Source organism: Nerophis ophidion, linkage group LG10, assembly GCF_033978795.1.
Source record: "Nerophis ophidion isolate RoL-2023_Sa linkage group LG10, RoL_Noph_v1.0, whole genome shotgun sequence".
In the NCBI taxonomy this organism is placed as follows: domain Eukaryota; kingdom Metazoa; phylum Chordata; class Actinopteri; order Syngnathiformes; family Syngnathidae; genus Nerophis; species Nerophis ophidion.
Window position 1 is genome coordinate 42,588,658 of NC_084620.1, and position 23,552 is coordinate 42,612,209.

The window sequence follows — 23,552 nt, forward strand, 5'->3', positions numbered from 1 at the left end:
TTTTTTACATACAATTATGCTGTGCTAAAATAAATAATCTAAATTAATAATGAATATTTTTCTTAACTAAATGTGAATGAAAATACAGCTTCACAGCATTAGCCATGATGTCTCTATAACTGCTCTATAACTTTAGCTCAAGACTTCTTCTGTTTGTTTGAGATTGCCAAAACTGCCACAAGTTGTATAAAAAGTGTATTACAACTAGGATTGTCCCGATCCGATATTTGGATCAGATCGGCCGCCGATATTTGCCCAAAAATGCGTATCGGCAAGGCAGGGGAAAATGCCGATACAGATCCAGTTTTTAAAAAATTTCCGGTCCGTGTTTAAATAATACATTCCACTCTTCTGCTGCTCCCTAAACTCTGTTCCGCATTTTCCAGAACACCTTCAAAACATCCACAGGTCTGCGTTCTAACAGTTCAGACGGCCGTTTGAATTAAAAGTTACGGTAAAAATGTCAGCTGTGTGGGATTATTTTATTCTACAAAACGAAAAAGATGAAGAGGTGGAGTGCAAAACATGCCACAATAAAGTCAAGCGTGGTAGTAAAGTTTTAAGACAATTTAATGACTCTTGCGAGTGAGAGGCTTTTTAGCACTCATCATGGATGAACACAGGAGCAGGCTGACACCTGAGCATCTTGAAGTGCTCGTCTTTGTTAGAAAGAATCTCCCCATTATGCTTGGACTTCAATTGTTTGCCCCCCCTGACTGGGGCAAACAAGAGGGCCGCAGTTTCAAGAGCCCAAGGTCTCAGGGGTGGGACATCAAAATTTGGATGTTTCGTCAGAAAGTGCCTCCACAGGTTTTATTCCTTTGAGACTGTGTTTATTTAGTGCAAAGTAAACACATCAGCTTTCACACTGCACTGATAATAAATTCATTATTCTGCCCTTGCTACTTGTTTCCAGCATGTGATGCGAGACAGGTAGTTAACAGCATGAAGAAACAAAAGCTGCAGAAGATTTGTTAAGGATTGATGTTCCCTCTTGTATAGCACATTTAAACAACATAAATATTTCCAAAGTGCTGCACAACAATATTAAAAACAATATTCTAATATCATCCTTTGTTCCACAAATAACTGAATAAAAAATTAAACCAATATAAAAACAATATAAAAATAAATTTGATTAAAAACGATTTTAAAGGGTAAAACCAATTAAAACAATAAATAAAAAATCTAAATTTTAAAAACACAGAGGACCACACAACTTAAAATGTCCGACAGAACACAATGTCTCGAGCACTGGCTTGGGCAGAACATTCATCTTTGTTGTCCAGTTGCTGTTAAAGTCAGATTTTCACAATTTATTTAGATTTTTTTCAGTGTCGATTGTGCATTTATTTGAGTAGTCTATTTCTACGCACCCTACTGCTGCTTCATTGTGAAACGTTTGCCTCACTATGGTGGCAGTACTGCATTCATGAACCAACTTAGTTTGAATTATTTCATCAAGCCTATTTAGGTGATGTTTGGTGGGCCAAATCAAAAGCTTTGGCCGGATGTTGCCCGTGGGCTGCTAGTTAAGTAAGCCTGATTTAGTCTTACTATATTACTGTATTTTAATATTGGTCATTATGTTGGTACTTTGAGAGCCAAGTTTTTTCTGAGGAGTTACTTGGCGAAAGAAGTTTAAGAACCAGAAGAAAGTGTGGTAAATATAGAAGTAGTGTTTTAATTTTCCTTGTCTCTTTGTGTTACCTGCAGGATGACGACAATAACACAGTAGTGTTGGAAAAACCAGTAAACGATTTTCTGGCAACAATGAAGATCCAGGGACAACTGGAGGGCGCTAAGCGGCGTCTAGATTTAAGTACAGCCGGCGAGCTGAGAAGCATTGAGATCATCCGTGGTCGAGCGGGCTACGGATTCACTGTTACAGGACAGCAGCCGTGTGTGCTGAGCAGCATCCTAGAGGGAAGCCCTGCGGGTGTGGTGGGACTCAAACAAGGCGATCGCATCATGGTTATCAACGGGGCAGACGTTTCCACTGCTCTACACGAGACTGTGGTGCAGCTAATAGGTAGCTGTGCTGGACCTTTGCAATTGATCGTCCACGCCGATGGACGGGTCATTGGAAACCCTATCCTTAGCGATGACAATTTCGTAACAAGCCCCGAGAAAGGTTTTTTCCAAAACGTTTTCCGTACCGTCTCGCATGATCCGAGCAACTCTGACAAATTACACCGTACTCCAGCTTGTAAGCCGAGACCCCTGTCGGAACCGGCTATGTCGCAGTGGTCCAATCAGTGGAGGGTTGTGAAACGAACAAATGACTTGGACTCAGATTTTACAGAGAAACCCAACCCACACTGGTGCGTTTTAAACATGAATCTAGTGGTGGGCTACCTGAGCTCGACGGAATTGATTCTAAACACAACTGAATCTGAGGACGATTGCCTGAAAGCCATCCGAGAGCGAATACGCCAGTTGGGCACCGAGCAGGACACCCATACCCTGGTGATGATGAGGATCACGTTTGACTGCATTCGACTTTGCGATGACGTTGGCGCTGTTCTGGCTGCCTTTCCCACAGAAAACCTAGTCTTGGGAGCCGTGTGTGCCGAGGACCCTCGTTTTTTTTGTTTGGTCACGACGGCGCACATTTTCAGCGGTAGCGTCCCTCATAATGGTCCCTTAAGGGCCTCCTGCCATGTTTTCTTCATGGATCCAGACCTGGGGAACCATGAGGAGCATATAGGAATCGCGGCACGCTTTGGTTTGAACTGCACTCCTGATCCAGACACCTTTAGTTGCCTGGAGTTCCCCCAGGCCCCACCAGATGTCCTTAAGTTTGTAACCGTCCTCTACAGTGACATGGGAGACGCTGTGAAGAGACTAAGAGCCAAACTGTTCTTGGAGGCTCAGCAGCAAGCCAAAGAAATCGGGAGACAAGGTAGCAGTGGAGACAGCGGGATTAGCGGCATAGGCAGCAACTCACCCCCTGAAGAGAGGGATTTTCCTTCGGTAATCCGAAACCACCTCGGGATCCTCCTCCCGACCTGTCCATGGGACAATCCTGAAGACGACACCCCAACAATCCTCTGCCATAATGGCGACAGAACTCACAACAGCGGCAGCTCCCTTTCAGAGTCGCTACCTGGCCCCGATTCTCTTGCTAACTTGTACGGAGGCCCCCCACCGAGGCTCAAGTTCCAGTTTAAGCCACCACCTCCTCCACCGCCTCTCCCTCTGAGGGGAAGCCAGCGGTGGTTCTCTAAGCCCAAGTGGCACACATCAGATTTAGAACCTTGGGTGACATGCAACAACAACTGGTTATCAAGTGGCACTCAGAACCAGCCAATTTCCACGAACCAGATCCCAAGCAGATACTGCTCGGCCGAGATGCTGATGCAGGCCCCGAAAGAGGAATGGACCAAAAAGTTTCTGGAGCAGAGAGAGAAAGAACGCAAAGATATCAAAAATGTGAGTTGCAATATGCAGAAAAGAAAAATATATAACTAACACTGCCTCGCTAGCAACAAGTTGTGCCTTCCATTTAACTAAACTAAATTTGCTGCAGTTTTTAAAACATTACACTTGAGAATAATTACATAATTTTGTTCGAGACAAAACATAAGAATATTAGGATTGTAATTTTAAGGTTTGAATGTCAAAATTTGCACACTGTGTAACGTATGTTGATGTTACGTACCTTGACATTACATACCTTGATGTTACATGCCTCGAGTCGATGCGTTGAGAAAAGATGGCGGCGCACAACGAAAAATATCCGGCTAGTGCTGTTCCATTTGATTGACCACGGATTAGCCATTTTCTTTGGAAAAGTACATGATCTGCGATTTTGATATATGTGTACCTTTCAAATAGGGTTCACAAAAAACAGGCACTTGTGTGCTCTCAGGCACTTGGGGCGGCATAGCTCGGTTGGTAGAGTGGCCGTGCCAGCAACTTGAGGGTTGCAGGTTCGATTCCCGCTTGTGCCATCCTAGTTACTGCCGTTGTGTCCTCGGGCAAGACACTTTACCCACCTGCTCCCAGTACCACCCACACTGGTTTAAATGTAACTTAGATATTGGGTGTCACTATGTAAAGCGCTTTGAGTCACTTGACAAAAAGCGCTATATAAATATAATTCACTTCACACTTCACTTCACTTCATACCTTGCAGCTTACTCCTTCTGTTGACAGACGGGGCTAGCAGCTAATGCTAACTGTGTTTGTGTGGTGCGGCCCCTTTCATGCTTTTTCCGCATCCATCCATCCATCCATCCATCCATCCATCATCTTCCGCTTATCCGAGGTCGGGTCGCGGGGGCAACAGCCTAAGCAGGGAAACCCAGACTTCCCTCTCCCCAGCCACTTCGTCTAGCTCTTCCTGGGGGATCCCGAGGCGTTCCCAGGCCAGCCGGGAGACATAGTCTTCCCAACGTGTCCTGGGTCTTCCCCGTGGCCTCCTACCGGTTGGACGTGCCCTAAACACCTCCCTAGGGAGGCGTTCGGGTGGCATCCTGACCAGATGCCCGAACCACCTCATCTGGCTCCTCTCGATGTGGAGGAGCAGCGGCTTTACTTTGAGTTCCTCCCGGATGGGATGGCAGAGCTTCTCACCCTATCTCTAAAGGAGAGCCCCGCCACACGGCGGAGGAAATTCATTTCGGCCGCTTGTACCCGTGATCTTATCCTTTCGGTCATGACCCAAAGCTCATGACCATAGGTGAGGATGGGAACGTAGATCGACCGGTAAATTGAGAGCTTTGCCTTCCGGCTCAGCTCCTTCTTCACCACAACGGATCGGTACAACGTCCGCATTACTGAAGACGCCGCACCGATCCGCCTGTCGATCTCACGATCCACTCTTCCCTCACTCGTGAACAAGACTCCTAGGTACTTGAACTCCTCCACTTGGGGCAGGGTCTCCTCCCCAACCCGGAGATGGCACTCCACCCTTTTCCGGGCGAGAACCATGGACTCGGATTTGGAGGTGCTGATTCTCATTCCGGTCGCTTCACACTCGGCTGCGAACCGATCCAGCGAGAGCTGAAGATCCCGGTCAGATGAAGCCATCAGGACCACATCATCTGCAAAAAGCAGAGACCTAATCCTGCGGTTACCAAACCGGAACCCCACAACGCCTTGACTGCGCCTAGAAATTCTGTCCATAAAAATTATGAACAGAATCGGTGACAAAGGACAGCCTTGGCGGAGTCCAACCCTCACTGGAAATGTGTTCGACTTACTGCCGGCAATGCGAACCAAGCTCTGGCACTGATCGTACAGGGAACGGACCGCCACAATAAGACAGTCCGATACCCCATACTCTCTGAGCACTCCCCACAGGACTTCCCGAGGGACACGGTCGAATGCCTTCTCCAAGTCCACAAAGCACATGTAGACTGGTTGGGCAAACTCCCATGCACCCTCAAGAACCCTGCCGAGAGTATAGAGCTGGTCCACAGTTCCACGACCAGGACGAAAACCACACTGTTCCTCCTGAATCCGAGGTTCGACTATCCGACGTAGCCTCCTCTCCAGTACACCTGAATAAACCTTACCGGGAAGGCTGAGGAGTGTGATCCCACGATAGTTGGAACACACCCTCCGGTCCCCCTTCTTAAAGAGAGGAACCACCACCCCGGTCTGCCAATCCAGAGGTACCGCCCCCGATGTCCACGCGATGCTGCAAAGTCTTGTCAACCAAGACAGCCCCACAGCATCCAGAGCCTTAAGGAACTCCGGGCGGATCTCGTCCACCCCTGGGGCCTTGCCACCGAGGAGCTTTTTAACTACCTCAGCGACCTCAGCCCCAGAAATAGGAGAGTCCACCACAGATTCCCCAGGCACTGCTTCCTCATAGGAAGACGTGTTGGTGGGATTGAGGAGGTCTTCGAAGTATTCCTTCCACCTATCCACAACATCCGCAGTCGAGGTCAGCAGAACACCATCCGCACCATACACGGTGTTGATAGTGCACTGCTTCCCCTTCCTGAGGCGGCGGGCGGTGGTCCAGAATCGCTTCGAAGCCGTCCGGAAGTCGTTTTCCATGGCTTCCCCGAACTCTTCCCATGTCCGAGTTTTTGCCTCCACGACCGCTGAAGCTGCACACCGCTTGGCCTGTCGGTACCTGTCCACTGCCTCCGGAGTCCTATGAGCCAAAAGGACCCGATAGGACTCCTTCTTCAGCTTGACGGCATCCCTCACCGCTGGTGTCCACCAAGGGGTTTTAGGATTGCCGCCCCGACAGGCACCAACTACCTTGCGGCCACAGCTCCGATCTGCCGCCTCGACAATAGAGGTGCGGAACATGGTCCACTCGGACTCAATGTCCAGCACCTCCCTCGTGACATGTTCAAAGTTCTTCCGGAGGTGGGAATTGAAACTTTGTCTGACAGGAGACTCTGCCAGACGTTCCCAGCAGACCCTCACAATGCGTTTGGACCTCCCAGGTCTGTCCGGCATCCTCCCCCACCATCGCAGCCAACTCACCACCAGGTGGTGATCGGTAGAAAGCTCCGCCCCTCTCTTCACCCGAGTGTCCAAAACATGAGGCCGGAAATCCGATGACACAACTACAAAGTCGATCATGGAACTGCGGCCTAGGGTATCCTGGTGCCAAGTGCACATATGGACACCCTTATGTTTGAACATGGTGTTTGTTATCGACAAACTGTGACGAGCACAAAAGTCCAATAACAAAACACCACTCGGGTTCAGATCCGGGCGGCCATTCTTCCCAATCACGCCTCTCCAGGTTTCACTGTCGTTGCCAACGTGAGCGTTGAAGTCTCCCAGTAGGACAAGGGAATCACCCGGGGGAGCACTTTCCAGTACTCCCTCGAGTGTTCCCAAAAAGGGTGGGTACTCTGAACTGCTGTTTGGTGCATAAGCACAAACAACAGTCAGGACCCGTCCCCCCACCCGAAGGCGGAGGGAGGCTACCCTTTCGTCCACCGGGTTGAACTCCAACGTACAGGCTTTGAGCCGGGGGGAAACAAGAATTGCCACCCCAGCCCGTCGCCTCTCACTGCCGGCAACGCCAGAGTGGAAGAGGGTCCAATCCCTCTCGAGAGAAGTGGTTCCAGAGCCCTTGCTGTGCGTCGAAGTGAGTCCAACTATATCCAGCCGGAATTTCTCGACTTCGCGCACTAGCTCAGGCTCCTTCCCCCCCAGTGACGTGACGTTCCACGTCCCAAGAGCTAGCTTCTGTAGCCGAGGATCGGACCGCCAAGTGCCCTGCCTTCGGCTGTCGCCCAGCTCACAATGCACCCGACCTCTATGGCCCCTGCTATGGGTGGTGAGCCCATTGGAGGGGTGACCCACGTTGCCTCTTCGGGCTGTGCCCGGCCGGGCCCCATGGGAACAGGCCCGGCCACCAGGCGCTCGCCATCGTGCCCCACCTCCGGGCCTGGCTCCAGAGGGGGGCCCCGGTGACCCGCGTCCGGGCGAGGGAGATCTGGGTCCATGGTTTTTCATCTTCATAAAGGTCTTCGAGCTGCTCTTTGTCTGATCCCTCACCTAGAACCTGTTTGCCTTGGGAGACCCTACCAGGGGGCTTTATGCCCCCGGACAACATAGCTCCTAGGATCATTGGGACACGCAAACTCCTCTACCACGATAAGGTTGCAGCTCAGAGAGGAGGCTTTTTCCGCAAAGAAACTTAATTTCTTACAAGTATTATTATAATGGGGGAACTGGAAAAAGAAGATAAAAATGCGGCGCATTGCACACGAGAGCAACAGGTGACAAGAAAACACTAACACTAAGTTGCTTGAAACAACAGAAGAATTAGTGCTTAGTTAATTTTAACACATCTAGATGGAATCGCATTACAGCTGAAAAAAAGCAGCTATTAAAGGAGGGGATAGTGTTCCATAAATCAGTGTTTTTTTAAATACAAAGGATAGTATCAGTTTATGATCAATACTAATGATTAGATGAATATTTAGTTTTCACAAAATCATGTTTTTTGTGTTTTTTATTAATGTTCACAAATTCAGTTTCTGGACACAGGTGAAATTTGATGATGAAAATGAAAATATTTAAATGAGTAGTAGATGGTAGCTTTGGCTTTTGTTTAGTTATTGTGTAATATTGGGTTGTACTTGTATAGCGCTTTGCTACCTTCAAGGTACTCAAAGCGCTTTGACACTACTTCCACATTTACCCATCCACACACACATTAACACACTGATGGAGGGAGCTGCCATGCAAGGCGCTAACTAGCACCTATCAGGAGCAAGGGTGAAGTGTCTTGCTCAGGACACAACGGACGTGACGAGGTTGGTTCTAAGTGGGGATTGAACCAGGGACCCTCGGGTTGCGCACGGGTACTCTCCCACTGCGCCACGCCGTCACCGTAATATCGACTTTATTTTACCTAAACAACAGGTGCTGCACTTTTTTGGAATACAATGTAACAATTTGGTGCATTATGAAATGAACCCTATTTTCGAAAAACTAAAATAAGAGAAGCAGAAAACATTTAATTTTTGCTATAATGTTGAAAATATAGTAGGATGTTTCATTAGTTAAACATAAATCAAATGTAGCTTTATTGATTATTGTAAAAAATGTGATTGCAAGCAAGAGAAAACAGTAACACTAATGAAATTATATTGGCATGAAAGTGACCATTGCATTGAACTGTTGGAAGTGCAATATAGATTATATTCTGATAGTAGCACTATTCTATTTACGACACTAAGAATAAAATAACAATAATGCACAATTAAAACGAAACGAAACAAAATTATTCCATCAATAACCAATTGCATGTTGTTTAACACGAATGTTTTAATACTGTAGATGTATATTCAAATTAAGTTCCAACTTATCTTTACCTTCTCCCTCAGTTATAGTAATTAGACTTGTAAACATAATACATTTTCTAGTAATTTTTATTTTTATAAAGTTTACATTTATATTCTGTACAGTGTGCACCATGAGACGCAAATGATCCAGTCTTAACATTAGTGACAATTTTAACACAATGTATTTTATTCTTTTGTTATTATTTTAATTTTAAAATGTTTTCTTGTTATTAAATTATAATATGAAAAAGATTGCTAGATATCACAATTATAGTTGATTGTTAATTGAAGAAAGTAAATGTAAGGTATATTGTATTTGTGGTTGGGGTGATTTTGGCAGCGGAGTGATTTATATATTTTCTATGCATTTGATTTTCCTGACAGGTCTCCAGATTTTGGGGTATAGGCATCCTGCGTGCTTCCAAACGGCGCTCTTCCAAACGTCTTAGCCTGGCACGTTCGCTGGACGACCTTAAGGTTGGTAACTTTTTTCCACCTTCAGAACTCCCTGTATTTATATCAGACAAAGAGGCATTTGTCTTTGTTTTTTGTTATTGAGTGATTTCAGCTTGACGAGCTATTTAAAAAAATGGATTGAGTTCATCCGGAAAAAAAGTTAAATAAAAAAGACGAACGATATCAAGCAAAAAAAAGGAAACCATGTACAATCTGGATTCATGTTATTAATGAGCGGCACAAGCGGGGACATTTGCTAAAAAAGGGACAGGACACACTTTAATATAATATTGCCTCATCTCTGTTCCTCTCTTGTGTCAGGTTCCGCACAGACAAAAACGAGACGAAAGTGTTGTCCATCCATCCATCCATTTTCTACCGCTTATTCCCTTTTCGGGGTCGCGGGGGGCGCTGGCGCCTATCTCAGCTACAATCGGGCGGAAGGCAGGGTACACCCTGGACAAGTCGCCATCTCATCGCAGGGCCAACACAGATAGACAGACAACATTCACACTCACATTCACACACTAGGGCCAATTTAGTGTTGCCAATTAACCTATCCCCAGGTGTCAGAAACAAAATCTAATCCTATTTAATTTCGTTTTGTAGATGGGTGGGATAAGTTTTTTAATAGCGTACATATGACAGAGAGTGGAGGTTAGCTACGAAGGAGAGCCAATCAGATGCTTTTCCTTGTTACATGAGGAAGTAGAATTTCTCACAGAAGGCGCCAAAACAACAATTTGTTTATTTAACCTATTCTACATCGTGAATTGTGGATACCTTGGAAAAAGTGATGACACATTTTATTCTTGACACTATATGATGACATCAGTAGACGAGCCATCGATTGGGACATCTATACAACTGTAAGTTAAAGGTATCTATCTGTATTTGCTGCCTCCGGGTCTACCCCACTCAAACAAATCACAATGAAGGGATGCATCCTAACTCAGTTTCACAACACACATGCATACTTGTTTTGCCAGAGGCGTAGCATAAAAATTAGTATAGAAGTTTCTCTGTATAAATTAGTAAAACATGCAAAAACTATGGGGTCCGTCAGTGCACGGTTGATCTTACGATAGTCTGCATGTCGGGGTTTTGCACCGCCGAACCGCTCTGTGAGCAAACATATCTCTATTTGGATTATTAGCTGTACGTCGCGGACAAACGATGGTGGTTGAGGAAAGAAGGGAAGTGTTTTTAATGCTTAACCTTTCGCCACAACTAAATCATTTGTTTAAATGTGCACAGCAACATAGCTTTGCCTTGTAACTTGTTGTGGCGTTTGTTGGTTTGTACGCGGGAATGAAGGGGGAGATGCCTAGGGAATGATGAGGCATGCGGACTTGTTCTGGCGTTAAAATGTGGGTCACTCTATGGGTGAGGAGGGCGCTAATGTAATAATGCATTTATTTTTCCAAATATTTTCGGGAGTTACATGCGGCGGCTTATCAACTGTCACTCACACTGTCACTCTTACTTTGCTCACGAGTCTACACAGTATTTTGGTCACCCCTGGTGGTTGACTGAATGTTGCTGGTAAATTACTTGAATTGATATGCAGCAGAGCCTGCTTTTTAAATGTTAATATCGCCAGCGATCACATTTAATCGTAACGACCAAACTTGTGATCACGAGTAAAATTCGATTAAAAATGTGCAGCCCTACCAGGGAGGGTAGTGGTCTCCCAATTATTCTTTGCATATAGGGGTAGTAGGCATAACAAGGGGTAGGGGGTCTGAATTTAGCCCTTTAGAGCGGGGGGTTTCAGATGCTGACTTGCCCAGGGAGGGCGAGAAAAGTTCCCTAATTTCTGCATAAGTTATATAACATATTACACGTCAGTTTGTTATGTTAGCCTGCTAGCCACACTAGCTAACGTTAGGCTATAATACTGTTGAACAGCTTGTGAATGTGAAAACATTAACGTTACATACCTTCAAAAAATTCACAAGAGACAACAGTTATCGATGGCGGCTTCTTTTGCATGTAGTTATTCGTTTATCCATCAACGGAAGCATGATGAACTATAAAAAAACGATCTTTGTTTTTACGGTGTGACGTAAGTGCAAACATAACTATGTTTACATGCCCAAACGTAAACTATACAGTGACGTAGCAAGTGGTGTCCCAATTCCTAGAAAAGGTACAAGGCTCCACCCCTTGTTTCTTCATTTCCAGTAATGGTAGTGGTTGAGGGCTCGTCGTAGTGAGTACGGTGAACATTTGGATTGGGCCAAACTGTAGTTTGAATAAAAGGTTTTTATGTTATTCAAAGGACTACAGTTTTTTTCAGTTTCTAAAATAATAACTGTTTCAATTTAACAATTAGGCCATCAAGTTTAAGATAAATCTTGTGATGATCGATTAAAAATATAGATAAAGGATAATTTTACATTTATTTTTTTAGTCCCGTGCCCCCCCCCACACCCTGAGGGATCGTCTCCCTAATGTGGTCAGGATTTGTATTACTCAGTGACCTTAAGAGTTATACAGCAGGAGCTTAGTCTTCAGACGGTACACCCAAGTTATACAGGTCTGAAAGTAGAGGCAATCCACTTCTCCATGTTCCTGTTAGACACATAGCTAACAAACTAAATTCAAGAAAGAAAGCAATGTTACTACTGCACAGAAAAAATGGGCTGGAGCACGATGGAGCAGCGTGTATATATGATGCCCCCTTCACATTTCTGACTGCCCCCTCATAAAAGATCTGCCTAGAACCGGCCCTAGTCACAAAAGCCAATGGACTTTGTTGATCCAGAGCCAACTATTATGCACAGTTTGGCCACCCTGCACAGACAAAAACAGTAAAAGAATGATTTGGAATTCGGTGATAAAATGATATTTATTCCTTGCAGCTGTTATGATATAGTTCACCTTACAGTGGTAGTAGTTTTTTTCTGTCACTGCTGGAGACAAACACAAATGCAAGACCTTCATAAGGAAAACTCACCAGACAGTATGTTTTGATGCAACTGGATCAGTTGTAAGAAAACTGATTTGGCCAAATTGTATATTGTTTTCTTGTACCAGGGTGTCCTGACAGGGCATACCAATCTCCCAATGGTGCATATGCTGTCAGAGAAACATGATGTTAATGCCATCGCACTTTGACTGACAGAATGGATTTGTGCAGGTGCACCTGTTCCAAAATAAGCCGCCAGTGTTTTTCTCTGACCGTTATATGTGCTCTGGGTAAGGCATTTACTCATTTGCCAGACTTGAAAACCAAACTAAATGAATACTTTACCATTTTACTTGGTTAACAAGATGCAAAACTACCACACTGTTTGTTCTGGGCTGATATTGTACACTGAATCAAGATGATCTGCACCTGGGACTGCCTGAAGGAAAAAACACATCGGATTAAATATATAATAAAGGTCCTTAGCAGAGATTTTTAAATCAAAATCTGTTGAGTATTCAAAATAACTATTATGTGCTTCCGGAGGTAGGAATTGAAACTCTCTCTGACTGGAGATTCTGCCAGACGTTCCCAGCAGACCCTCACAATGCGCTTGGGCCTGCCAGGTCTGTCCAGCATCCTCCCCCACCATCGCAGCCAACTCACAATGATGATCGGTAGAAAGCTCCGCCCCTCTCTTCACCCGAGTGTCCAAAACATGAGGCCGCACATCCGATTACACAACTACAACGTCGATCGTGGAACTGCGGCCTAGGGTGTCCTGGTGCCAAGTGCACATATGGACACCCTTATGTTTGAACATGGTGTTTGTTATGGACAATCCGTGACGAGCACAAAAGTCCAATAACAAAACACCACTCGGGTTTAGATCTGGGCGGCCATTCTTCCCAATCACATCTCTCCAGGTTTCACTGTCGTTGCCAACATGAGCGTTGAAGTCCCCCAGTAAGACAAGGGAATCACCCGGGGGAGCACTTTCCAGTACTCCCTCGAGTGTACCCAAAAAGGGTGGGTACTCTGAACTGCTGTTTGGTGCGTAAGGCGGAGGGAAGCTACCCTCTCGTCCATTGGGTTGAACTCCAACATGCAGGCTTTGAGCCGGGGGGCAACGAGAATTGCCACCCCAGCCCGTCGCCTCTCACTGCCGGCAACGCCAGAGTGGAAGAGAGTCCAGTCCCACTCGAGAGAACTGGTTCCAGAGCCCGACTATATCCAGCCGGAACTTCTCCACCTCACGCACTAGCTCGGGCTAGGGCTGGGCAATATGACTAAAAAATGTATCACGATATAAGTGTTTCATATCAGTCGATATCGATAATTATTGATAAAAAAACCAAAAAACTATTCTAAATAAAGACCAGGAGAAAAAAGGCTGAATTTAAATACTTTTATTTTAAATATAACCTTTAACCTTTAACCTTTAGAACGAGGTCAGCATTAAGAAAAACAGTCAAATAAATGAAAATACTGGTCGATGTGCAAATATTGACATTAAATAAATGCTTACCCAGACTTCTCAACTATGCTGAGCGGTAGCATGTCCTTCGCTAATTGATACTCCACTGCGTCCGTTATTTCTTTATAACGTTTTGATTTTGTGTCGTATGGCACTGCTGCCGAGTACCTCTCCATGGTGGTCTGTTGTTGCCGCTTCGGTGCTGTTCCACTTGCACCGGCTGATGTTGTGCTGTACTCCAGCGGGTGAGAGCGGCTCAGGTGGTAAAATAAGTTTGTTGTGTTCCAAGACTTGGTCGGGGCGACGACCTTGCAAGGTTTGCAGACAGTATTACTCTGATTCGTATCGGACTTAAAAAATCCAAAATACTGCCAAACCGGTGACGTGACGTTTCCTTTTTTATTTACAATTTCCTCTCGTGCTGCCGCACTCATATTCCCGTTTCGTTGATTAACGTGGACCCCGACTTAAACAAGTTGAAAAACTTATTCGGGTGTTACCATTTAGTGGTCAATTGTACGGAATATGTACTGAACTGTGCAATCTACTAATAAAAGTATCAATCAATCGTTGCTTAATTTTTTTCCTGTTAGCATTTCCCAGAATGCTAAAGCCCTTCCTCTGCCTACACACCCCAGAATGCCGTGCGGTTCCGGCTCTGCGTTTCTTACTATTTTTTTCTAACAGAACTCAGTGAAATTATCGAACGTTCTATCGACCCCATTTTCTATTGATATCGATCACATGTCTATCGCGATATATATTGTTATTGTTTTATCGCCCAGCCCTAGCTCAGGCTCCTTCACCCCCAGTAAGGTGACGTTCCACATCTCAAGAGCTAGCTTATGTAGCCGAAGATCGGACCGCCAAGTGCTTTGCCTCCGCCTGCCGCCCAGCTCACAATGCACCCGACCTCTATGGCCCCTCCTTTGAGTGGTGAGCTCTTTGGAGGGATGACCCACGTTGCCTCTTCGGGCTGTGCCCGGCCGGGCCCCATGGGGAAAGGCCCGGCCACCAGGCACTCGCCATCGTGCCCAAACTCCGGGCCTGGCTCCAGAGTGGGGCCCCAGTGACCCGCGTCCGGGCGAGGGAAATCTGAGTCCATTATGTTGTAGTTCCATAGCAGTCTTTGAGCTGCTCTTTGTCTGATCCCTCACCTAGGACATGTTTGTCTTGGGAGACCCTACCAGGGGGCATTGAAGCCCCCTGACAACATAGCTCCTGGGATCATTGGGACACGCAGACTCCTCTAGCATGATATGGTTGCAGCTCAGAGAGGAAGAACTTTGAACATGTCACGAGGGAGGTGCGGGACATTGAGTCCATATGGACCATGTTCCGCACCTCTATTGTCGAGGCGGGTGATTGGAACTGTGGCCACAAGGTTGTTGGTGCCTGTCGTCGCGGTAATCCCAGAACCCGTTGGTGGACACCAGCAGTGAGGGATGCCGTCAAGCTGAAGAAGGAGCTCTATCGGGTTCTTTTGGCTCATAAGACTCCGGAGGCAGGGGACGGGTACTGACGGGCCAAGCGGTGTGCAGCTTTAGCGGTCGCGAAGGCAAAAACTTGGACATGGGAGGAGTTCAGGGAGGCCATGGAAAACGACTTCTGGACGGCTTCGAAGCGATTCCGGACCACCATCCCCCGCTTCAGGAAGGGGAAGCAGTGCACTGTCAACACCGTGTATGGTGTGGATGGTCTTCTGCTGACTTCGACTGCGGATGTTGTGGATCGGTGGAGGGAATACTTCGAAGACCTCCTCAATCCCACCAACTTGTGTTCCTATGAGGAAGCAGTGCCTGGGGAATCTGTGGTGGGCTCTCCTATTTCTGGGGCTGAGGTTGCTGAGGTAGTTAAAAAGCTCCTCGGCGGCAAAGCCCAAGGGGTGGATGAGATCTGCTCGGAGTTCCTTAAGGCTCTAGATGCTGTGGGGCTCTCTCGGTTGACAAGACTCTGCAGCATCACGTGGACATCGGGGGCGGTATCTCTGGATTGGCAGACCGGGGTGGTGGTTCCTCTCTTTAAGAAGGGGGACCGGAGGGTGTGTTCCAACTATCGTGGGATCACACTCCTCAGCCTTCCCGGTAGGTTTATTCAGGTGTACTGGAGAGGAGGCTACGCCGGATAGTCGAACCTCAGATTCAGGAGGAACAGTGTGGTTTTCGTCCTGGTCGTGGAACTGTAGACCAGCTTTATACTCTCGGCAGGGTTCTTGAGGATGCATGGGAGTTTGCCAAACCAGTCTACATGTGCATTGTGGACTAGATAAAGGCATTCCACCGTGTCCCTCGGGAAGTCCTGTAGGGAGTGCTCAAAGAGTATGGGATATTGGACTGTCTTATTGTGGCAGTCCGCTCCCTGTATGATCAGTGTCAGAGCTTGGTCTGCATTGCCGGCAGTAAGTCGGACACGTTTCCAGTGTGGGTTGGACTCCGCCAAGGCTGTCCTTTGTCACCGATTCTGTTCATAACTTTATGGACAGAATTTGTAGGCGCAGTCAAGGCGTTGAGGGGTTCCGGTTTGGTGGCCGCGGAATCAGGTCTCTGCTTTTTGCAGATCATGTGGTCCTGATTGGTTCGCAGCCGAGTGTGAAGCAACCGGAATGAGAATCAGCACCTCCAAGTCCGAGTGCATGGTTCTCGCCCGGAAAAGGGTGGAGTGCCATCTCCGGGTTGGGCAGGAGACCCTGCACCAAGTGGAGGAGTTCAAGTACCTACGAGTCTTGTTCACGAGTGTGGGAAGAGTGGATCGTGAGATCGACAGGCGGATCGGTGCGGCGTCTTCAATAATGCGGACGTTGTACCGATCCGTTGTGGTGAAGAAGGAGGTGAGCCGGAAGGCAAAGCTCTCAATTTACCGGTCGATCTACGTTCCCATCCTCATTTTATGAGCTTTGGGTCATGACCGAAAGGATAAGATCACGGGTACAAGCGGCCGAAATGAGTTTCCTCCACCGGGAGGCGGGGCTCTCACTTAGAAATAGGTTGAGAAGCTCTGCCATCCGAGAGGAGTTCAAAGTAAAGCCGCTGTTCCTCCAAATCGAGAGGAGCCAGATGAGGTGGTTCGGGCATCTGGTCAAGATGCCACCCAAACGCCTCCCAAAATTTAACTTATACTCCAGTGCGACTTACACATGTTTTTTTCCTTCTTTATTATCCATTTTCGGCAGGTGTGACTTATTCTCAGGAGAGACTTATACTCCGAAAAATACGGTAATTACGACGTGTACAAAGCAATTAGCTACCTGCTGCCACCTACTGATATGGAAGAGTTTTACATTTTTACTCTCCCGAGCTTTAGACAGCACCGACACTCAACAACACTTTATTTGCAGATTATATTTACTGGTTTGCATAAAATATTTTTAACCCAAATAGGTGAAATTACATAAACTCCCACGGCACACCGCACAGTGGTTGGAAAAACACTGCTCTATAGTGCCCGTTATACTCTCTCTCAAAACATCCAGAAGCCACCAACAATAATCCATTTACATGTCGTGACCTGAAAATTACCCAAGTATAAGTGATACTATTATTATAAGCGCCAACATAGACAACCTATTTTAGCAGCGCATTGATAGCAGTGAAGTAATACTATCTTATGCTGCCATTGTTGACACGCTAACCCAACAAGTGCTTCTGCTTTTTCTCAAACTTGCAAAAAATCCATTCTAGATTTTAATTCATGCATCTCTCACCTGCTAGCCGGTTATGGCAAAAAAAGACACTGGTCTTTTTTTTTTTAACCCTTCATGAGGCATGGCATCATGGCACTTGTTGCAAAGTTATTCCAAATAGGAGATATTCATTTCTTATACACTTAGCCCCTCTGCCCATTTTGGTTGCCCATTGCCTCCCATTGTAATACATTGTACGAAAGCCTATTGTGTGCCGTTAACCAGTTCTGTAATCTTCTTGTGCCTTTATGTTGATAGATCAATCTGTGACGTCATTTCCCCTTTAAAGCACGTCTTTGTCAGAATAGCCGGTTTCGATCAATGGTGGCAGCCAACCTTGTGTGCATTGACGACTAAATGTAAGTTTTGTCATATACTGTTACAGCATTTGAACTGAATGTCGTGCCTTGCTACTTCTGCACATATTTGGTGCATTGTATGCTAAGTTTAGATGTTTTTGGGTTAATTGAGAGATAAATAGTCTCGTTGACGACATTCACGCATAGTTTATTTAACGTCATTGCAACTGCGATGGCGTAGTTTGGCCTCCAGATGACAAGGACCACATAATCGCCATTTATGTCTCTGAAGCTTAGAAACTTATATAATATGTATGCACATGCATGCATATTGCTGCATATTGATGAGTGAATAATTGGATTATAATTTTTCCAATTTTCTCTATTTGTTGAGCCCACACAAATACACACATTCACATACACTTTTCAGCAATAAAGATGATTAAAGGATTCTCTGGCCGGAATCTGTCCAACCTGTCCCAACTCTAAAAAAATTTTCCCTTCCTTACACACATATTTTTCAATATACAAAAAAACTGATAGGTTATGATGCTTACACCACAAATACTGATTGGATCTAATAAGCATCCAACCATCCATTTTCTACTGCTTGTTCCTCTTGGGTTGGCGGGGGGTGCTGGAGCTTATCTCAGCTGCATTCGGGCGGAAGGCGTTGTACACCCTGGACAAGTCCCAACCTCATCGCAAGGCCAACACAGACAGACAACCAGGGGCGGCATAGCTCGTTTGGTAGAGCGGCCGTGCCAGCAACTTGAGGGTTGCAGGTTCAATTCCCGCTTCCGCCATCCTAGTCACTGCCGTTGTGTCCTTGGACAAGACACTTTATCCACCTGCTCCCAGTGCCACCCACACTGGTTTAAATGTAACTTAGATATTGGGTTTCACTATGTAAAGCGCTTTGAGTCACTAGAGAAAAGCGCTATATAAATATAATTCACTTCACTTCACAACAGTCACACACAAAGGTCAATTTATTGTTGCCAATCAACCTATCCCCAGGTGCATGTCTTTGGAGGTGGGAGTAAGACGGAGTATCTGGAGGAAACTGAATCTAATAAGCATCTCCCCCTTCAATACAAGGAAACGTAGTTTCTGGTTTAATATCACTTCTCAACCAAAATTTAATGGAAGAGACATCCATCCGTCTGATTTATTCATTAATGTAGTGTTTTTGCATAGTTATTCATTCAAATTGAGAAGTCTGCCAACAAATGACTTAAATGCACTAAACCATGATAGTGGTAGGTCGTTATTGCAACAGAGAGGTGTGCTTTTGAAAACATTTTGCATCAGTCGTCTGTATGTAAACAGGGGAATGGCACCTATATACCACTAGATGGCGACAAATTGTCTGGCTAGTGTAACTTGCAATGCATGGAGTCTTCAATGTTATTTCCATTAAAACAAACGTTCAGTTTCAGCAAAGATATGTGCCGATATACTTTCCATCCATCCATTCATCTTCTACCGCTTGTACCTCTCGGGGTCGCAAACTCTACACAGAATGACCTCTAACCCAGCACCTATTGCCTTTCAAATATTCCACTTTCTAATGAAAAAAGATTGCTTTTTTTTGTTTTTGTTTTTCAAAAAACAAACAAAAGACATTACAAATAATACAATCTTAATATCTATGGATATGCCTGAGGCTGCTGAAAAAATTGAAATGTTTAAAGTTTCATTTGTAAAAATTATAAATGACTTACTTAACTTTTATGATTTTGTCCATTGTTCGGCTAGAGGGGATAGTGTGTGCTTTTGGGGAAAAAAAATGTAATTGATCAAAAAACAATAATGCATCTAAATCAGTGTTAAGGAATATTGTCCTAATTAAAGGCTGCAATTATCTCATCTAAAGTATTCCACTTTGCAACTTTTTTTTTTTTTTTTTTAGAAAATATTGCATTTTGTGTTTTTTCATCATAAAAAATGTTTTGTTTTTTACATTGAGCATAAAACATAAAAAATACAAATATATAAATCTGTATTTGTTGAATAATTTAAATTGTTGAAAATTAAATAAAATAATTACATGACTTACTTTTAACATTTGTCCTTTTTTCATCGCTTAGTCTCCATAAATCAAAAGTGTATGCCCGAAACACTTGTGCATTCAATGACTTATGTCATTATTTTGACAATGTTATAAGTTGCAACGAACACAACAGACACTTCCTTCAACTGATATAAGCCATCGCCACACAGGGTGTGTGACCCAACAGGTCTACGAAAAGAGGGCAAGCCTGCTAAAGGAAATATTTGAAGCTGTCTGTAACATCTAGCACATTACAAATAGATGCACAATGCAACATCTCTGCTATAATACAGAGAACACTGCAAAACATTGCAAGTGTTAATTTGTCAAAACAAGGTTCTTCACCAGATTGCAAACAAAGCACACGGACAGTCACATTCCTTTCTACCTCCATTAGTGTCCTCCAGACTTTTGGCACGTCTTGCTACTGCTGTGGAAGAAGGACTCAACCTTACTGACTCTGCCTCCGGCCAATCAGAGAAGGCACCACATAGGAAATAGTATATGTTCAGGGAGGGTTCCCTACAGTTACAGGCTAGCAGATTTTGTTAGGTGTGACACTGACCAGAGAGGATTTCCCTTGTGTGAATTCCCCTCTAACATAGAACTCCAAGGACAGACCTTCACAGTGAGAGCAGTCATTGCTTTTCAAGCAGGCTTGACCCAGGAGGCTCTTGGACATTATGTGTCCTTCTGCAAAAGAGATGCATGTGTCTGGGCGTTGTATGATGACCTGTGAAGTGGTGTACAAGCAGCATCCAAAAAAAAATTGATCTGCCCACATGCTGTGTTGTACAGAGAGGACATAATACTTTGTTCTCATAATGTGTAGTTATTGAGTTTACTTTTATACCTGATTTTATGTTGCATCATAAATGTTCAATTGGTCCTCGTCAGCAAGCATGCATTTGTAGACTTCTGATGTTCTTTTTGAGAAAGCCAGAGAGCAGGGCATTACAATAGTGTAAACGACAGGCAATAAAATGATGCATCAGCACCTCCGTGTTGGCCTGTAAAAGAAACGGGTGAACTGTGCCTATGTACTTAAGATGATTAATACCTATTTTTGTAATATTTTGTGCCTATGTACTTAAGATGATTAATACCTATTTTTGTAATATTTTAAATATGTGGGCTTCACGGTGGCAGAGGGGTTAGTGCGTCTGCCTCACAATACGAAGTTCCTGCAGTCCTGGGTTCAAATCCAGGCTCGGGATCTTTCTGTGTGGAGTTTGCATGTTCTCCCCGTGAATGCGTGGGTTCCCTCCGGGTACTCCGGCTTCCTCCCACTTCCAAAGACATGCACCTGGGGATAGGTTGATTGGCAACACTAAATTGGCCCTAGTGTGTGAATGTGAGTGTGAATGTTGTCTGTCTATCTGTGTTGGCCCTGCGATGAAGTGGCGACTTGTCCAGGGTGTACTCTGCCTTCCGCCCGATTGTAGCTGAGATAGGCGCCAGCGCCCCCCGCGACCCCGAAAGGGAATAAGCGGTAGAAAATGGATGGATGGATGGATGTGGGATAAAAGTCAACTCAAAGTCAAAAATCACGCCCAGATTTTTCCGTCCATCCATCCAGCCATTTTCTACCGCTTGTCCCTTTCGGGGTCGCGGGGGGTGCTGGAGCCAGTTTAAGCTAGTCATTGTCTTTTTTTCAAAAATTTTACTTAAAAACTAAGTTGGAGACAGGTTGGTAGTTATTAAACGTTTGGTCCAAACTGCTGTTTTTAAAAGCGGTAAGGAAGACCCCTGTCAGAAGAGAGCAGTTTATAATTGTTAAAAGCTGTTCCTCAAATAATCCATAAAAAATTTCTAAAAGTGATTGGATCCAGAGGGCAGGTTGTTGGGTTTACTTGGGAGAAAACTCTACCAAGTGTTCTTGCATCAACCAGAACAAAACTTTCCAGTGTTTCCTCAGGCAAGGACAACAGATCAAGTGAATCAGCACATAAAACTTGTTGTAATTGGAGACCAGATCTGATGTCTTCGATCTTGGTTCTGAAGTGGTCTGCAAAGTCCTCGCAAAGGGCATTTGAGGGTGTTTAAGAGCTTTTAGAATTGTACTTGTTAAAATAGATAATGTGGCGATGAAGAACCAGGGGTTGCTTTTATGGTCTGTGATGAGTTGTGAGTAATGTTGAATTCCTGAAGGCTTGTTTGACTGTGTTATTGAAGTCTTGAGTTGTTGATGTAAAATCTGATAATGTATTGTTGATTTGGATTTCCTCCATCTCCTCTTCGCACTACTGCAATTTCTTTTTAACTGATGTAATTGTTCGTCGTTTCTCCACAGAGGTGTAGGTTTTGTTTTGATTGTGTGTGGAGCTACTGAGTCCAAAGTTGATTTCAGTTTACAGTTAAAATGATCAACAATGATGTCTGATGATTTCACAAGGAGCGTTCTGTAAAATCTCAATAAAATTTGCTGCCACTTCACATGTTAAGCAGCGTTTCCTCACTGTTCTCACTGGGGGCCCCTGCTGGTTAAGACTAGTGATATTAAAAAAAAACACACAATAAAATAGTGGTCAGACACAGCCAGGTCAGCAACAGAGGACAAACCAATGGACAGGCCATGGATTATGTCCAGGTCCAGGGTGTGTCCCCTCTTGTGAGTTGGCTGTGTGACATGCTGCTTAAAATCAAAACAATTTAAAACGTTTAAAAACTCTCTGGATAAAAAAATCAAAGAAGCTGTAAGCCAATATATTCAACTCAAGGCCCGCGGGCCACATCTGGCCCACCAAAGCGCTTTATTTGGCCCGCCGAACATGACCTATATATAGGCTCTTTATTATGCAGTTGCCCTGATACAAGGCAAAGAAAATAAAAAGACAAACACCAGTTACATGTCAAATACATTTATTTTTAGACATGACCCAAAAAAGACTTGCTGAATGAACATATTTTTTGTTAGATAGGTTGATAATCTATCAATGTTTATTTATATAGCCTTAAATCACAAGTGTCTCAAGGGGCTGCACAAGCCACAACGACATCCGCAGTACAGAGCCCACATAAGGGCAAGGAAAAACTCACCGCAGTGGGACATCGATGGGAATGACTATGAGAAACCTTGGAGAGGACCGCATATGTGGGCAACCCCCAAACCCCCCACATGGATATCACCACATGGGTTCAGGAACACTTCAGAAAACCACTGTCACTAACTACAGTTTGTCGCTACATCTGTAAGTGCAAATTAAAGCTCTGCTATGCAAAGCGAAAGCCATTTATCAACAACACCCAGGAACGCCGCCGGCTTCGCTGGGCCCAAGCTCATTTAAGATGGACTGATGCAAAGTGGAAAAGTGTTCTGTGTTCTGACGAGTCCACATTTCAAATTGTTTTTGGAAATATTCGACATTGTGTCATCTGGACCAAAGGGGAAGCGAACCATCCAGACTGCTATCGACGCAAAGTTGAAAAGCCAGCATCTGTGATGGTATGGGGGTGCATTACTGCCCAAAGCATTGGTAACTTATACATCTGTGAAGGCACCATTAATGCTTTAAGGCAGTGGTCCCCAACCTTTTTGTATCTGCGGACCGGTCAACGCTTAATAATTTGTCCCGCGGCCCAGGGGGTGTCCTTTTTTTTCTTTTTTCTTTTTTTCTTTTTTGTCATGAAAAAGGGATGTTTTTGTCATGAAAAAGGGAGTTTTTTTGTGGTTGGTGCACTATTTGTAAGTGTATATTGTGTTTTTTATGTTGATTTAATAAAAAAAACAAAAACAAAAAAAAAACATTTTTTATTTTTATAAAAAATTATTCTGCGGCCCGGTGGTTGGGGACCACTGCTTTAAGGTACATACAGGTTTTGGAACAACATATGCTGCCATCTAAGCGCCGTCTTTTTCATGGACGCCCCTGCTTATTTCAGCAAGACAAT

At 44.8% G+C, this 23,552-nt stretch overlaps 1 protein-coding gene across 3 annotated transcripts in view; it reads left to right on the forward strand.

The window, feature by feature from the left end:
• LOC133560849 (regulator of G-protein signaling 12-like) overlaps window positions 1–23,552 on the forward strand; it is a 183,759-nt gene that overhangs the window by 10,549 nt on the left and 149,658 nt on the right. For all 3 annotated transcript variants that reach the window (XM_061913838.1, XM_061913839.1, XM_061913837.1), the window contains exons 2-3: window positions 1,717–3,435; window positions 9,165–9,257. In XM_061913838.1, coding sequence (XP_061769822.1) covers window positions 1,717–3,435; window positions 9,165–9,257 — 1,812 coding nt within the window. The remainder of the gene's footprint in view (window positions 1–1,716; window positions 3,436–9,164; window positions 9,258–23,552) is intronic.